Source organism: Leptonychotes weddellii, chromosome 6, assembly GCF_054177405.1.
Source record: "Leptonychotes weddellii isolate Sample4059 chromosome 6, ASM5417740v2, whole genome shotgun sequence".
In the NCBI taxonomy this organism is placed as follows: Eukaryota; Metazoa; Chordata; class Mammalia; order Carnivora; family Phocidae; genus Leptonychotes; species Leptonychotes weddellii.
Genome location: NC_138374.1, coordinates 65,739,542 through 65,755,572, shown reverse-complemented (window position 1 = coordinate 65,755,572; position 16,031 = coordinate 65,739,542). Strand labels below are relative to the sequence as shown.

At 42.9% G+C, this 16,031-nt stretch overlaps 1 protein-coding gene across 2 annotated transcripts in view; it reads left to right on the top strand.

Annotated features, from left to right (window-relative positions):
- B3GALNT2 (beta-1,3-N-acetylgalactosaminyltransferase 2) overlaps positions 1 to 16,031 on the top strand; it is a 59,333-nt gene that overhangs the window by 31,994 nt on the left and 11,308 nt on the right. For both annotated transcript variants that reach the window (XM_031016831.2, XM_081824315.1), the window contains exons 5-6: positions 1,012 to 1,107; positions 14,002 to 14,112. In XM_031016831.2, coding sequence (XP_030872691.2) covers positions 1,012 to 1,107; positions 14,002 to 14,112 — 207 coding nt within the window. The remainder of the gene's footprint in view (positions 1 to 1,011; positions 1,108 to 14,001; positions 14,113 to 16,031) is intronic.

The following is a 16,031-nucleotide window of genomic DNA, read 5'->3' as shown; positions in this document are numbered from 1 at the left end:
TCTTCTTTATCCATTCATCTGTTGGTGGACATCTAGGCTCTTGCCGTAGTTTGGCTCTTGTGGACCACACTAGCCTTTGCTTTAGAGTGAGAAACCTGCAACTCTTCCTTTCACTTGAACACTTACTGTAGGGGTATTAAGTGGCCGAATTTCAATATTGTTGTGTCTCAGGGAATAGGGGAGGCTGAGGAGAGGGAGAGGGATGAGGAAGCGCTGGTCAGTGGGTTTATCAATTAAGTTTGCCGTCTTATTTGGGAGCAGTTCATGGCCCCCCCACAATTAAAGTAGTATCACAGATCACCAAAGCAAATATAATAATAATGAAAAAGTGTGAAATAGTACAAGAATTACCAAGATGTGACACACAGACTCAACGTGAGCAAATGCTGTCGGAAGAATGTCGCCTCTGGACTTGTTCATTGAGGGGTTGCCACAAACTGTAGAAAACACAGTACTCCCCAAGGCGCAGTAAAGCCGAGTGCAGTTAACGCGGTGTGCCTACAGACATAATGGGAATCAGCCCTCTTATATGCTCCCTTCTTTGCTTCTGTGCATTTTTTCTTCTAAAGGTTCTTTCTGAAGGGGGGCTCCTGGAGTACCTTTGTTCTGTGTAGAAATATGTCATCTTTCAGTTTCTTCTTAACCCTTGGGGTTAAGCCTAATGATTCAGCTTGATTTAACACCTCACACCTCCCCTAGTGCTCCTCATTTCAAGGTAGGCTTTGGTTTTTTATAAGGTTGTGGGGATTTTATTTCATGTTTTGGAAATTTAAGACAGCTTTTGTTATCTTAAATATCTACTTAATAAACGTGATCATACTGGAAAACGCAAATGATGTCTCAACATCATTTTCGGCCCATATTAACTCCGGTTGGGGCCATTGAGGATTAAGCTGCCCAGGATAGAAGATGTTGAAAACTTGCCGAATACGCAATGTCTGACGTGGAGTCTTTCTTTTTTTCTTTTTTTCCCCCTATTTCTTGTCCCCCACCCCCACCTCCCATTTGTAGGAGGCCCTCTTCGTGGCTCGTTTCAGCCCTCCAAGCTGTGGTGTGCAGGTGAACAAGCTGTGGTACAAGCCTGTGGAGCAGTTCATCCTGCCTGAGGTACGGGGTGTCATGGAAGGCTGTAGTGGCCTGGCACTGTGCTCTCAAAGGCCGGCGGTTGATGCTTTGTTGGACCAGGACAGCTCTTCAGAGTGCTGGATGGGGCCGCCAACTTTGTGCACAGATTACGGAAATGTAGCACTCTGCACCGTCCCTTTTCACAGCCTGGTAATGCCTCAGAGGGTCCCAAACCACACTTGCTGAAAGGCACTGCCTGGTTTATTCAGTGGATTGAGAACTGCATGACTGTTTTAGTGACAAAGGATAATAATAGGTATGGATTGATGGAAACACGAGACCCAGATACCATTTGAATGAATCAGGTCGTTTACTTATCTAAAGAGGGTGGGGGTGGTAGGGTGCAGGCAGGATAATTGCAAAGAGATTGACCACATTTCTAAGATGAATAAAACCTCTCGAGGTTGCGGAACATGTCTGAAAACACAGCTGTCACCTTCTAGGTCCAGTCTTGAGTAGATGTGTCCTAGAGATCCCCTCACCTACCTGCCAAGTGCCCGCATCAGCCTGCAGTTAAGCCGCAGGATGGTTGCAGAGGATCGTGTGGTGGGCAAGAGCGGATTACTCATCCATCCACCTCGGCCTCTCCAGGCTAGTTCAGTCTAGTCTGAGTACATTCCTCAGTTCAGGGCTTTGGAACCACATAGGGTTCAGTTTCTCAAGCATCTTGGGGAGTCACTGTAGCTTAGCTGTGGAGTTCGTCCTGCAACGTCAAAGCTGAGCTAAATCATCATGGGAGCTAGACCACTGACGAGCTCTGCTGACGAACCAAGAAACATTTTCCCAACACTGGTCTTGTGGGTTCTGTTTGCCTTATACAACACATCTCAAAATATGCTGTGGATCTTTGGCGTTCAGTACAAGTACTTGAAACTATATATGTCAATTCTGTAGATGTGAAAGGGCTCTCCTTTATTTCACCTGAACACAAACTTCTGCTTAAAAAACATTTATTTTTTTAAAGATTTTATTTATGTAGTTGAGAGAGAGAGAGCACGAGTGAGCACATGAGCAGGGGGAGGGGCAGAAGTATGTCCCATCAAAAGTATCTTTTACTTTTAATTAAAAGCAGTGGCTTAGCTAAGTCGTATTTGCTAAGTGTTGGATCTCAGCTTTTGAAGGAAGCCATTCTTTGGTTTGTGTATTCATTTACTCAGAAAATATTTGAGAGGGGCGCCCGGGTGGCTCAGTCATTAGGCATCTGCCTTCGGCTCAGGTCATGGTCCCAGGGTCCTGGAATCGAGCCCCACATCGGGTTCCCTGCTCAGCGGGGAGTCTGCTTCTCCCTCTCCCACTCCCCCTGCTTGTGCTCCCTCTCTCGCTATGTCCCTCTCTGTCAAATAAATAAATAAAATCTTTAAAAAGAAAGTATTTGAGAAATTAGTGTGTGCCAAGCACCGGGGCTCTGTGAGGACCCAGTACGAAGATCCCTGCCCTGAAAGCAGCTTCCGTCCTAGAGGGACAAGAGGAGCCAGCACTGAGACCGTACTTACCGTGTGCCAGGCCTGGTGTGAACGCTTTTCCTATATGAACTAGTAGGTAAGCTCCTTGAGGCTTGAAGCGAGTCATCAATGAGACTTTCTGCTCAGAAGGAGCATGGGCAGGACCTCAGGCTTCCTGCGGTTCCTAGACCTCCTCCCGAAGGGAGAGTCATGTTATTCTGAGGAGCCCAGGAACACTGGCGTTGTGTTAGGTGGTATCAGAGCGGTGTGAAGCCGGATGTAGAGTGCATTTGCACAGAAAAGACTTAGGATTGGCATCGGTAGGAAAGAGAAAAATGAGGCACCGGGGAGTAAGTACGTGAGGGCACGTTCGGGGCCAAGTGCCCTGAGCAGGAGCTGCGGGTGTGGCACGGGTGAGTCCGAAGCCCTGCGCTGCCGCTCGGGGTCTGTGCGGCCTCGCACAAGCCGTTCAGTCTCACCGTGTCCATCCCCTCATCTGTGAGATGGGGCTACACCACCCAGTTGAGAGGCTCATTTTAGGGACTAAATGATTTTCATACGTGCAGAATGCCTAGAACATGCTGCCACATGGTAAGTATTCGGGAAATAAATGCACACTGTCCTTATTTTTGCTGCTACTCATCTGGATTTTCGGGATCCGTTCTTCAGGAGCAGAGTTTCTGCAGCTGGGGCTGTTGGCCCAGGAGGGACATTTAGCAATGTCCAAAGGCTCGTTCAGGTGTCACAGCTCGGGGTGGAGCGGTACTGGCATCTAGAGGCCAGCGATGCTGCTGAACGTCCTACAGCACACGAAAGCCCCCACAACAAAGACTTGTCTGGCTCAAATTGTCAATGGTGGCAAAGTTGAGAAACTAAGAGGAAGGAGTCACAATGAGGGGCAAAGAGGAAGAAAATTAGCTTTAAAGCTTAAGGCTAATCACAGTGTTACAGAGTCTGCCCCATTATCTTGGTCAGTCTTCTAGATAGAATTACAAATTTTTTTTTAAGATTTTATTTATTTTAGAGCACAAACAAGGGGAGCAGCAGCAGGGGGAAGGGAGAAGCAGACTCCCTGCTGAGCAGGGAGCCCGATGCGGGACTCCATCCCAGGATCCTGGGATCATGACCCGAGCCGAAGGCAGACGCTTCACCGACTGAGCCACCCTGGCGCCTCTAGAATTACAAATTTTGGGCATGCCTGGGTGGCTCAGTCGGTGAAGCGTCTGCCTTCGGCTCGGGTCATGATCCCCGGGTCCTAGGATCGAGCCCCACGTCCATTTCCCTGTTCAGCGGGGAGTCTGCCAGCCTGCTTCTCCCTCTGCCCCTCCAGCTCACTCTTTCTCTCTCTCTCTCTCTCCCTCCCTCTCCTCTCCCCACTCATGCTCTCTCCCTCTCTCTCTCTCAAAATGAATAAAGTCTTTTAAAAAAAAATTACAAATTTTGATTAATCCACAAAAATTATTACTTTCCCTTAGAACGTCCTTGTTCTTAGGAAATACATGTTTAAGTACTCAAAAGGTGACATGTCATGATACCTGCTTTGCTTTCAAGTGCTTAACCAACAAGAACAGAAAAATATGTGTATACAGACAGAGATAAAGCAGATGTGGCTAAATGTTAACAGTTGGTGAGTCTAGGTGATTTGGGCTTAATTTCAGCTTTTCTATAGGTTTGAAGTTTTTCAAAATAACTGGGTTGAGGCAAGGACAGTGTATCTAGCAGGAGGTGCTAATGATGGGACAGTGAGTGGCCGTTTCAGTTAAGATTTTTCAAGCCTACAGCCTTGTGAGCTTTATTTCACTTTAAACTTTAAGCTAAATTGACTTTTTATTTTTCATTACTTCTGAGTCATATTTTTTCCTTTTAAAAACGTGCCATTATTTAACAGTGGCTATACCCGGGGGTGAGGAGGTAGGATTATGGATGATTTTTATTTTCTGCTTTTTGTGCATTTCCCAAATGTTCTGTAATAAATATATATTAGCTTTATAAAAACAAAAAACTCTTTAAAAACATGCCATCCTTTTACACAAAATCTTATTTTTGTTGAAAACGTGTTTAATTGTACATAGATACTCATTTTTGCTGCTTCAAGCCTAATTGGGTTTATTAGCACAGAAAAAGTGATAGTGGGTGAATGGTTTGCCTGCGTATCATCAGCAAAGAATGACAGAAGACAAACATCATTTATGCCATTTTTTAAGAGAGTAGTAGATGATTTCTTCATCATCTTCTTCGCTCCATGCCTCACAGCCTGCTGGAGTAACATGTCAGCGGATAGCTTGTCAAGTAAGCAAACCTCTTGCAATGTTTTCATCGTGTGACTCACTAAAGCATAAATCTCAGTGGGAGTCACAAATTTAAATGGAGACTGCTGTGCGCTTCTCTTAAAATATTTATTTCTCTAATTTTGTACTTTCCTTACTAGTGCAGTTGAAACCTGAAACCAGTTTCAGTAAAAAGACTATTTGTGTTCACCTGAGTCACTAGAGACACCACTCTTAGCTGTGCGGGTACTTACATACTGTTCATGACAGTCGGAACTCTTCAGGTGTAGTCATTTCCCCAAGCCATAAAAAATTGTTAAATCCAAAAATAGTATAGATTTAAGCTGCTCTGTTGGTTTGGATGAGAAGTTAGAAACATGACACAGAGGAATTAACACGTGAAAGGGGTTGCAGAGAGCATGCTCACGTTACGGGTGAGATCATTTATGAGATCTCCTTTTTCCAGCCCACACCACGATGTGTTTCCTAGCTTCTGTTTTGGTTTTATGGTCTTAGCAGGGAATTGCCACAAACCAGTTGTTTCTCATCTGAAGAGATCCCTAGCTTTGTGATGACTTTGTATCAGAGAGTAGAAGGCAGGCCTGTGAGAGAAGTGAGAAACAGAGATTCAGCTGTGACACGGAGCAGGCGCAGATAAAGGCGGGGTGGACACAGTTCCTTCCTTCCCTAAGCCCCGCTGGCTTACAGAAGTGCAGTGAAGAAACCAGGATCGTTCTGGGGGCCAATGAGTTTTTCCGGCAGTTACTCACTTTAGTCCACATTATTGATGTTGTATCATATCCCAGTCACAAAGTAACTGTGGTTGGACCCCAGCAGGAGCCACCATGAAATAGGGTAAATGCCAAGTGTCAGTTGAATGGACAGGACAGAGAATTACTTGTTTTGTCATCATATTTTCTAGATTCATAGTTTCAAGGCGAAGCATTTTTATTTGGTCATGATAGCTTTTACTTTTGGTATGGTTCATCTGAAACTGCAGTCACTAAGATTGCAGTGACCCAACTGCCAACTCCAGGGGACACTTTTTGTCCTTCACTTAGTTGATTGCATTTTTCTCTTAGCTTATATGATCTACATTCTTTTGGTTCAGCCACATCCGGTCGTTCTTCTTCCTGATGTACTTCATTATCTCCTCTCTCGCTTTCCTCTTTTTTTTAAAGATTTTATTTTTAAGTTCTCTCTACACCCAAAGTGGGGCTCGAACTCAAAACCCTGGGATCAAGAGTCGCATGGTCCACTGAATGAGCCAGCCAGGTGCCCCTCTCACTTTCCTCTTAATCATTAGGATTTGATACCCAGGTTTCTGTTTGTTTTACTCATTCTTCCTGGGCAATTTTATCCATTACCACCTGTTTGCTAATGGCTCTTAAATCGAACTACAGCCCACATTTCTCTTAGGTACTGCATACATACTTTTGCTGCCTATAAAACTTCTCCACGTGAGTGTCCCAGGGGCATTCTGATGGTGAGATCATCTCCGTCCCATCCATTTTCATCTCCCCCTGTATTTCAGTGTTGGGTAGCACTGTCTCCTTTTTTCAGGCACCCAAACCAGAATCATGGGATTTATCCTCACCTCTCATATCCAGGCACTCACTAAATCCTATCAGATGTATTTGGTATCAGTTCTCCCAAACTTTATCACTACTCAGGCAGCAACCTCTTTGACCTCGGCCATAGCAACTTCTTAGTACAGACGTTGCTGGAGGCAAGGGAAAAAAAAAGCAAAAATGGGGCGCCTGGGTGGCTCAGTTGGTTAAGCGACTGCCTGCGGCTCAGGTCATGATCCTGGAGTCCCTGGATCGAGTCCCTCATCGGGCTCCCTGCTCGGCAGGGGGTCTGCTTCTCCCTCTGGCCCTCCCCCCTCTCATGTGCTCTCTCTCATTCTCTCTCTCTCTCAAATAAATAAATAAAAATCTTTAAAAAAAAAAAAAAGCAAAAATGAACTATTGGGACATCATCAAGATAAAGAGCTTCTGCCCAGTAAAGGAAACAATCAACAAAATGAAAAGGCAGTCTATGAAATGGGAGAAGACATTTGCAAATGACATATCTGATGAAGGGTTAGTATCCAAAATCTCTAAAGAACTTATCAAACTCAACACCCAAAGAACAAATAATCCCATTAAGAAATGGGCAGAAGATGGAGCACCTGGGTGGCTCATTTGGTTAAGCGTCTGCCTTCAGCTCAGGTCATAATCCCAGGGTCCTGGGATCGAGCCCCAAGTCAGGCTCCCTGCTCAGCAGGGATTCTGCTTCCCCTCTGCCCCTCCACCTGCATGTGCTCTCTCTCTCTCAAATAAATAAAATCTTAAAAAGAAATGGGCAGAAGACACGAATAGACACTTTTCCAAAGAAGACATCCAGATGGCTAACAGACACATGAAAAGATGCTCAACATCACTCACCATCAGGAAAGTACAAATCAAAACCACGATGAGGGACACCTGGGTGGCTCAGTAGGATAAGTGGCCAGCTCTTGATTTCAGCTTAGGTCATGATCTCAGAGTCCTGGGATCTGAGCCCCCATTGGGCTCTGTGCTCAGTGTGGAGTCTGCTTCTTTCCATCTCCCTCTGCCCCTCCCCCACTCACACATGCTCGCATGCTCTCTCTCTCAGATAAATAAATCTTAAAAAAACCCAAAAACATAAGATACTACCTCACATCTGTCAGAATGGCTAAAATGAACAACACAAGAAAACAGGTGTTGGTGAGGATGTGGAGAAAGGGGAACCCTCGTGCACTGTTGGTGGGAATGCAAACTGGTGCAGCTATTGTAGAAAACAGTATGGAGGTTCCTCAAACAGTTAAAAATAGAACTACCCTATGATCCAGCAATTGCACTAATAGGTACTAACCCAAAGGATACAAAAATACAAATTCAGAGGGGTACATGCGCCCCAATGTTTATAGCAGCATTAGCAACAAGAGCCAAACATGGCAAGGCCCAAATGTCCACAGATGAATGGAAAAAAAAGATGTGTGTGTATGTATATATGGATGAAATCTTGCCATTTGCAATGACATACATGGAGCTAGAGGGTATTATGCTAAGTGAAATAAGTCAGTCAGAGAAAGACAAGTACTGTATGATTTCACTTATATGTGGAATTTAAGAAACAAAACAGATGAACCTATGGTGGGGGAGGAGGGAAACAAACCGTAAGAGACTCATAACAATAGAGAACAAACTGAGGGTTGATAGAGGGAGGTGGGTGGGGGATGGGGATTAAGGGGGGCACTAGTTGTGATGAGCACTGGTTGTTGTATGTAAGTGATGAATCACTGAATTCTCCTAAAACCAGTATTGCACTGTATATTAACTAACTACAATTTAAATTTTTTTAAAAATTTTATTAGTATTAAAGTTTTAGAGGAATGTATACCAAGGGTAGGAGGCTGTTTTGCCAGAAGAAAGACACATGATTAACCCAGAGCAGTCTCACGTTGCCAAGGGTCTAGGACTTAGCTTTCAGGTTCTAGCACTGACCTTCCAGTTAGTTCACTTAGACATGATCAGATTCTCATTGAATGACACTGAATAAATTCACAGAAGACCAGTTTGTAAACCAGAATATCCGTTCACTCATCTTTAATGGGTGTTAGCTTATTAGAACTGAAAGTCATGACCCGTGTCTGGGAACCTGCTTACTGGGATGTCACACGGCAAAAACCCAAATCAGAACAGCACTTGGTTTGATCATTGAACTTGCTTATAGGAGTGGGACGTGTTTGTTTTAGAGAGCTGCCTCATTCAGATGGGGTGTGACTAGAATGCTTTATATCTTCCAATTCCTGCGTCTTTCTCCCACTGGACATTGTTCCATTGCCCAGATTTCTCTCTTAACCCAGCTTTTGTATAGTGGCTACTTGATATTTTGTTTTAAGGTAGTGAGTTTACTAATTAAGCTTCAATCTCAAAGCTCTTCTCAGTTATTAGAGACATTGTTCCCTTTAATGTAAGCATTTAATTAGTTCAACTCAGAAGACAATCTTTTTCCCCCCCTTTCTTTTTTTATTGAGATATAATTGACATATATTTGTTTTAGGTGTACAACATAATGATTCAATATTGCAGAATGATCACAGTCTAGTTAACATCCATCACCACACAGTTAGATTTCTTTTCTTGTGATGAGAACTTTTAAGATCGACTCACTTAGCAACTTTCAGTACAGCGTTATTAACTGTACTCACCATGCTGTACATTATATCCCCAGGACTTATCATTTCACAGCTGGAAATTTGCACCTTTTCACCCCCTTCACCTGTTTCTCCCAGCCCCCCAGCCCCCAGCTCTGGCAGCCACCCATCTGATCTCTATATCTAAGAATTCAGTGTTTTGTTTTTTGGCTTTTAAAAATGTTTTAGATTCCACATATGAGTGAAATCATATGGTATTTGTCTTTCTCTGTCTGACTGATTTCACTTAGCATAATGCCCTCATGCTGGAAATGGCAAGGTTTCCTTCCTTTTTGTGGCTGAATAATATTCCTCTGTGTGTGTGTGTGTGCATGTGTGTGTGTGTTTGCATCACATCTTCTTTATCCACCCATCCATCTGTGGGCGTTCAGGTTGCGTCCACATCGTGGCTATTGTAAACATACTGCAGTGAACAAGAGGGCACAGATGTCTTTTCAAGTGAGTGTTTTCATTTCCTCTGAATAAATACCCAGAAGTGGAGTTGCTGGATCATATGGTAGTTCTATTTTTAATTTTTTGAGGACCCTCCATACTGTTTTCCACAGTGGCTACAGCGGTTTCCATTCCCACCAGCAGTGCACAAGGGTTCCCTTTTCAGCACATCCTCGCCAGCACACTTATTTGTCTTTCTGACTGTAGTCACCATTCTGACAGGTGTGAGGTGGTCTCTCATTGTGGTTTTGATTTGCATTTCCTTGATGATGAGTGATGGGGAGCATCTTTTCATGTACCTGTTGGCCATGTGTGTGTTGTCTTTGGAAACATGTCTATTCAGATCCTCTGCCCATCTTTCATTTGGATTGTTGGTTTTTGCTGTTGAGTTGTTTGTTATGCTGTTATATGTTTGGATAGTAACTCCTTGTCAGGTATATCATTTGCAAATATTTTCTCCCATTCATAGGTTGCCTTTTCATTTTGCTGATGGTTTCCTTTGCTGTGCAGAAGCTTTTTGGTTTGATGTAGTCCCATTTGTTTATTTTTGCTTTTGTTGCCTTTGCTTTTGGTGTCGAATCCAAAAAATCATTGCCAAGACCAGTGTCAGGGAACTTACCACCTAGGTTTTATTCTAGGAGTTTTATGGTGTCAGGTCTTTTACCCATTTTGAGTTGATTTTTGTGTATGGCGTCAGGTAGTGGTCCAGGTTCATTCCTTGCAGGTGGCTGTCCAGTTTTCCCAACACCATTTGTTGCAAAGACTGTCCTTCCCATGCATATTCTTGCCTCCTCTCTTGTAAATGAATTGACCATATGTGCATGGGTTTGTTTCTGGGCTCTCTCTTCTGTTCCATTGATCTGTGTGTCAGTTTTTATGCCAATAGCATACTGTTTTGTTTGCAGTGGCTTTGTAATATAGTTTGAAATCAGGAAGCATGATGCCTCCAACTTTGTTGTTCTTACAGTTTTCATACAGATTTTAGTAGTACTTTATTGTATTTCTACGAAAACACCATTGGAATTTTCATAGAGATTATATCGAATCTATAGATTGCTTTGAGTAGTATGGACATTTTAATAATATTAATACTTCCAGTCTATGAGCTTGAATATCTTTCTGTATATTTGTGTCTCCTTCAGTTTCTCAGAAGGCAGTCTTCATTTCTAAATAAGTGCGTGCTTCTTGTCACCTGGACCTCTGTAATAGTCCAGTTACCACTCTCCCTACCAGCCCGCCTTATGCTGTTCTGCTACTGGAGTGACCTTTTAAATTGCAGCTAGGATTGCGTCACTCTTGTGCTTGCAAACGGAAGTGCTTCCCCCGCCCTCCGCCTTCAAGATGAAGGACAGACTCTCTATGCCTGCAGGCAGCGCTGACGGGAGCCTACCTTCTGCATCTCCTTTCCTCAGCCTGGGGCTTCGGCAGCACTTAACTGCTTCATGCTTTTCTGAACATGCAGTGCGCTTCACATCTGCCTTTTGATGAGTGCTTTCGTCCACTTCTCCCTTTCCTGACTCAAATGCCTGCAAGACTCTGCTCCGTTCTCACAGTCAACTGAAATTCTCGCTGTTCTCCTCAGGCTCCTTGCCTTTGTTACTGACCCTAGCAGGGCTTATTACAAGGATTTGAAGATAGGAGCTATTTGACTCTTTTAATAAAAATCTTCAAGTAGCCCACAGCCTGCTACACAGTAGACACTCAAAAGTTTAAATAACGCCTCGTGTCTGGAAGAAGATTGACCCCAAATTTATTTCGTTGTATACATATGTTTAAAATATTTTTTTCGTGATGATGAAAGTATGAAAATATATGAGAGGAATATCCACTGTTGAAAACTTGACTACGGGGACACCTGGGTGGCTCAGATGGTTAAGCGTCTGCCTTCGGCTCAGGTCATGATCCCAGGGTCCTGGGATCAAGTCCCGCATCGGGCTCCCTGTTCCGCGGGGAGCCTGCTTCTCCCTCTGCCTCTGTCTCTCTCTCTGTCTCTCATGAATAAATAAATAAAATCTAAAAAAAAAAGAAAACTTGACTACATATGGAAAGGTTAGAGGAATATTATATCCACATGTTTCCCAGCATATTTGGTATATTTCTCCCTAGGCTTTTTTTTTTTTTTTTCCTTCTGTGTATACATCTGTAAGAATGTTTTAGGGAATTGAGGTTCAATGTCAAGTAGATTAGAGAGTTAAGGCTTTCCAAGGAGAGTATGGAAATAATTACTGCCCGGGGCGCCTGGGTGGCTCAGTCATTAAGCGTCTGCCTTCAGCTCAGGTCATGATCCCAGGGTCCTGGGATCGAGCCCCGCATCGGGCTCCCTTCTCCACGGGAAGCCTGCTTCTTCCTCTCCCACTCCCCCTGCTTGTGTTCCCTCTCTCACTGTCTCTCTCTCTGTCAAAATATAAATAAAAAGTCTTAAAAAAAAAATAATAATCAGCTCCCATTTCCAAGATAAGACAATGAGATTTTTTTTTTTTTTAAGATTTTATTTATTTATTTGACAGAGAGAGACACAGTGAGAGCAGGATCACAAGCAAGGGGAGAGGGAGAGGGAGAAACAGGCTTCCCGCGGAGCAGGGAGCCTGATGCGGGGCTCGATCCCAGGACCCTGGACCATGACCTGAGCCAAAGGCAGACGCTTAACGACTGAGCCACCCAGGCACTCCGACAACGAGATCTTTTAAAGGGGCCCTTCACTTTCTGCATTACTTCTAGTGGTCATAAAGCTCTGTTTCACTGAGCAAAGACCCTGCATGCCTCACGCATGTCATCATTAACCCCCAGCCCAGCCCCATGAGGTAGGCATCGCTTTTTCCGTTCTCCGGGTCAGGCAGTGACCACCCACAGTGTATCTGTGACGCCTGCCCTTAGGGACCCTGGGGCTCCTCAAAGCGCATCAGGAGCAGTGCAGACTAAGGATCCATTAGCTGAATATAAGGTGACAGACTGCCTGAAGAATCCCGACTCTTAGTGTTTTTATCTGTTTTGTAGAAAAGTTGTAATGCTTTACAAAAAGCTTGCAAACCACTGGGCTCGCTTACTTTACAAGTTCAGTTTTGTATAGTGTCCTTATAAAGCTGGCTAACTGAGATGTTACTGTACAGTGCTTTATCTCTTAATTTTAGTATGTGAAAAATTTTAAAGAATATTAATGCTGTATCTTTTGTGTGGTGTTCTAGACCAAAAATCATTCCAATTAATTTTGAGTTTAACATTATTAAGTAAATATTTTTCAAGTGCCTGTTATGCGTATCAGGCCATTCTAGGTGCTGGGGATATGGTGGTCAATAAAACAGACAAAATCCCTGCTCTCATGGTGCTTGCATTCTAGTGGGAAAAGTTAGTTTGACAATAGGAAAATAAACAGGAAATACCAGAGTGGTAAGTGGTTTTAGGAAAAGAAGACAGGCTGATGTGATAGAGAATTGGATGCCGGCTGCCTTCTGTTGGATCTCTGGAGCAAGCCAGAGGGGCTGACAGTGGGGATGGCCCGAGCAGTACAAAGGAGCAGCTGAGCCCCCATGGAGAAATTTGGAGACACTAGAACTTAAATGTGTGTCAAACCTTCGGGCAGGGAGTGTAACTTTCTAAGCCCAGAACTTAATAGTAATCACAAACAAAAAGCTTGTCAGATTTGACAAGATAAAACTTATGGACTTTTTAAGTAAAAAAAAAAAAAAAGTGGCAAACAATTCTGAAAAAAATATTTTAGAATATAATATATACACAGAATTATTTATTACAAGATAACAGATTAATAAGAAAAATAGAAAACTCAGTAGCTAAATGGCAAAGAAGCATGGGTCAGTAATTCCCAGGAGAGACTATATAATTTATAAACATCATTAGAAATCAAAAGAAACACAATAAAATGAGGAATCATTTTTTAATCTAAATTGACTTAAACTTGAGTCTTTGCTTTCATCCCATACTTGGAAGAATACAATGCAAGTAGTATTTTTGTAAATTGGGAAATTAGATAATTTCCTTTCGAAAAAACAGTTTGGCATTGTGTCCCAAAATCCGTATAAAATCTATTTCTTTCTTGTCACCATAATTTCACCTCTGAAAGTGTATTTTGAAACAAAATAAACATATACACCAAAACATGCTTCATTAGATAGTTGGTAGAGTTCAGATCTGCCTGTGGGCAAGTGTTTGTGTGACTTGGGATGCACACACTCGATGGCATGTTAGTTAGGTGTGTGTGGCAAATGGTCACACGAGCTGTGGTAGCATCAGGAAACGCTGCAGTGTAGAGGGAAATGCAAACAGCAGTGTGCAAAATGGTCTCTGCACTCTTTGTACTTGCATCTTTCAGATGTGCATGAAACAAAAAATGACTCGAGAATATACACCAACATGTTAACAGTGGTGTGTGTTAGAGTAGGGGCGTAAAAATTTTAACCAATATGTTTGAAAAAAAATTAATTTTTCTTTAAAAGCTTACTTAAAGCCTAAATGACAACAATAAAGAAATTGACTCACTTCATCTTTCTGCAAAAAGAGCTTTGAAGGTACCATCGTGTGGGAGAGCCAAGACCTCCAAGGCCTTGTGTCAAGAAATCTCCACAAAGTGACTGTAAATGATGGCGGGGGCGTTCTCCGAGTCATTACGGTAAGTCATCCTTTCTTCCTAAGGCTGTTCAGCATACTTTAGCATTTTTTCAAACAGAAAAACTGTTTTTAACTTTATGTTTACATCAACCCAGGGAATGTGGAACAATGAATCTGGGGTATTTTAGAGCATGTACAGCAGAAAATGTTGAGTCACCATAGTAAAGACAAACAACTCAGATGTTCAATGATTTTCTCACTCCAGCGTTAGTAAATACATAGTAGTGCCTTAAGATTGGTGCACTTCAAAAAGTGTGATATTTTATTTCTCAATAATTTTTAAGCTAACATTTGGAAGGACACTTGCTCAGTAGTATTCAGAATCCTCACTCCCTCACCTTTATAGCAGGATGTTCGTTAAAATCGCATAGACGGCAGTACTGGAAAATACGATGGAGCTTTTGCTTTCGTTTATATTGCTGGGATTTCTGCCTCATATTTTTCATTTATTCAGATTTGCTTCAGATTTAAAAACAGTTTAATGGGTAAATATCTCCAAGTAAGTGTGGGACGATAAGGTGTAGACAGACTTCAAGCATTGAGCTTTAAATACACAAGAGGTGTTTGTGGTGGTGTCACAAACAGTCTCATTCTCCCTGATGCTCTGATGTAATGATTAGGAGAGTGCTTAGTATCTCAGTTCACAGGCTTAGTCTGTTTTCATTAACTATTCGTCTTATTCACGTGAATTAATTCCCGAATTTGAAATGAACCTTAAGTGGTATGCTGTTACCCATTTAGAAAACCACTCCTGGCCCACAGTGCAACTTACACTCCAGTGAGGAAGAAAGACATTAGATCACAGATTCATATATAATTACAAAACTTAGCCTTGTGGGTCGTGGTTAAGATCTCATCCTCTATTACAATAGTCCTTTATTTAACATAGAATGTCTTATGAAATTTAATTATAGTTTTATTCTTTTCTTTCCTTATTTCCAAGGCAAGTGCCTTTAATATGTCGCCCCCTTTTCTATTTATGAAACTTAAAAATATCCAAAATGTGCCGGAATTCTGTAGTTATTAAGTTGATTGCACAAAAGCAAATCAGACTCCCTGAGTTGAGGACTAGGTTCAAATGGAAAGACTCAAATGATCCACTTCGGGGGTAAATACAGTTGTAGAGGGCTAAAGAACACTTACACACTCAGCTAACCTTAAAAAATAGTCGGTATCTTGGTGGCCCCTTGTAGGAAACCCCACGTACAAATAAAGGTTTCCATCATAAATATGTAAAGCTGAAAGTTTCCCCGAGTCTTGCTCCCTTGCCAGCAAGTGAGAACGTCAGAAACTTTTAAAAGTCAAGCTGTGACCTTTTAGATAGAAGCTAATAAAAAGTACTATCAAGTTCTAAATAAGCCAAAACAATGTAGAGTACACGATGAATAAACAGAGCGTACAACCTTTCCTGGCTCCTTAAAGCTGGAAACGTTAGCATCGCCTTCAGTAGCTTCCTCCACATTGAGCTACAGAGTCTCTCTACGGCCCTGAAACTGCTCCGTGCAGTACAGCTCTGAGGGGACGGGCCAGGTGGGCGCGCGCACACACACACACACCCGTGCGGTCGGGCCCGGCCCCGCTGGGGCTTCACGCTGGCGTGCAGAGGGGAACCCCCTCACTGGGGAACTTGTAGATCTCTAATCGTAAAAGCTCCTCCCATCGCCAGAGGCCGAGAGGACTATCGCTGGCCGTGGGCACCTTCCAACAGCATCAGCGAGCAGTAGGGCTCTGTCTGAACGGTTTGTTTGCGAGGCGCTTTCTCTGGGCGGTAGAGCAAACTTTAAAAATGTGCCTAGATGTATTTGAATTCATGGCAGTTTTCAGCCTCCGAGAAATCAAAGGTGATCATTTTTTTTTTTTAAGTGGTAGGGTTGGGATGCAAAATAAAATTGGTTTTGTACTATTATGGTAGCAAGTTCA